Genomic DNA, 1,118 nt, shown 5'->3' with positions numbered 1-1,118 from the left:
AAATCAGCATCTATGTTTAAATTAATTGATAAAAAACGATAAATATTGTTACGGTTATTTTCTAGTGATAAAAGAAGTTTAAAATATCATATAGAGGCGAAGCATAATATTGACAAAAATTACAAGTGTAACGTGTGTAAGAAAATTTTCAAAACTAAAAAAAATTTGAATTATCATATAAAAACAAGACACGCTCATGAAAGATCGTATAAATGTGACCAATGTTTATCTATATTTACTCATCATATGGACTTAAAGCAGCACATGAAAGTACATACTGAAGGGCGATATTTTTGCGAGGTACGTGCTACAAATTTATTGTTAGTAATTTTCTAAATTATTTTTTATTTGTATTTATTTTCACCTTCCTTTAATCATAAATGTATTCAATTTTAGGAATGCGACAAAAGATTTATTTATAAATCTCTGCTAAACAATCACAGACTTGTACATAGCAATAAAAAGCAGCACGCTTGTAAGGTGTGTGGCAAGTCTTACAAGTATAAAGGGAATCTTATTCATCACATTCGAACTGAGGTCATTTATGATAACGTTTTAATTTATTTATAGACTCACATTTGTCTTGATATTTTTGTTATATATTGATAATTATATTATAATAGATTAATGTAATATTTTACATTACATGTGATAAATAAAAAATTATTTATTTTTTAGGATCACTTCCTGGTCATTACCTATATGACAAGCGAAGAACAAATTGCAACTAATAACGAAGGAGATAAAGAACAATTATAAGTATTAATAATAATGACTAATAATAATGATGAACTGATGAATGAAGTGAAGAATAAATATGTAATTTTTATATGAGATTTTATATGTATTATACGGGAATCTTTTAGAAGATACAATTTTTTTCGGAGCTACAATTTAGTACTGTCAGATACAGGAGCACCATCGTTTAATAATATGTTTAATAATATAAAAGGTACATTCCTTATTACTTGCTACAGTATAATAAGTATTATTACATTTGTTTAATATGCGATGGATAAGGATAAAATATTGTTTATATCGTGTGAGCGTAAAAATGAGCTTTGACCAATCGTAGTAAAGAATTAATTATAATGTTAATTTACTCGACTGTATCTTCA

At 25.8% G+C, this 1,118-nt stretch overlaps 1 protein-coding gene across 1 annotated transcript in view; it reads left to right on the top strand.

Moving 5' to 3' along the window:
* LOC108747249 (zinc finger protein 888) overlaps window positions 1-759 on the top strand; it is an 8,852-nt gene extending 8,093 nt beyond the window's left edge. The window contains exons 4-6 of the mRNA XM_018484627.1: window positions 66-300; window positions 397-537; window positions 679-759. Of these exons, the coding sequence (XP_018340129.1) occupies window positions 66-300; window positions 397-537; window positions 679-759 (457 nt within the window). The remainder of the gene's footprint in view (window positions 1-65; window positions 301-396; window positions 538-678) is intronic.
* The last annotated feature ends 359 nt before the right edge of the window (window positions 760-1,118 follow it).

The sequence above is a fragment of the Trachymyrmex septentrionalis genome, unplaced genomic scaffold, assembly GCF_001594115.1.
Source record: "Trachymyrmex septentrionalis isolate Tsep2-gDNA-1 unplaced genomic scaffold, Tsep1.0 scaffold108, whole genome shotgun sequence".
Taxonomy (NCBI): Eukaryota; Metazoa; Arthropoda; class Insecta; order Hymenoptera; family Formicidae; genus Trachymyrmex; species Trachymyrmex septentrionalis.
Note: the sequence above shows the minus strand (reverse complement) of the source record. Positions and strands in the feature narration are given on the sequence as shown.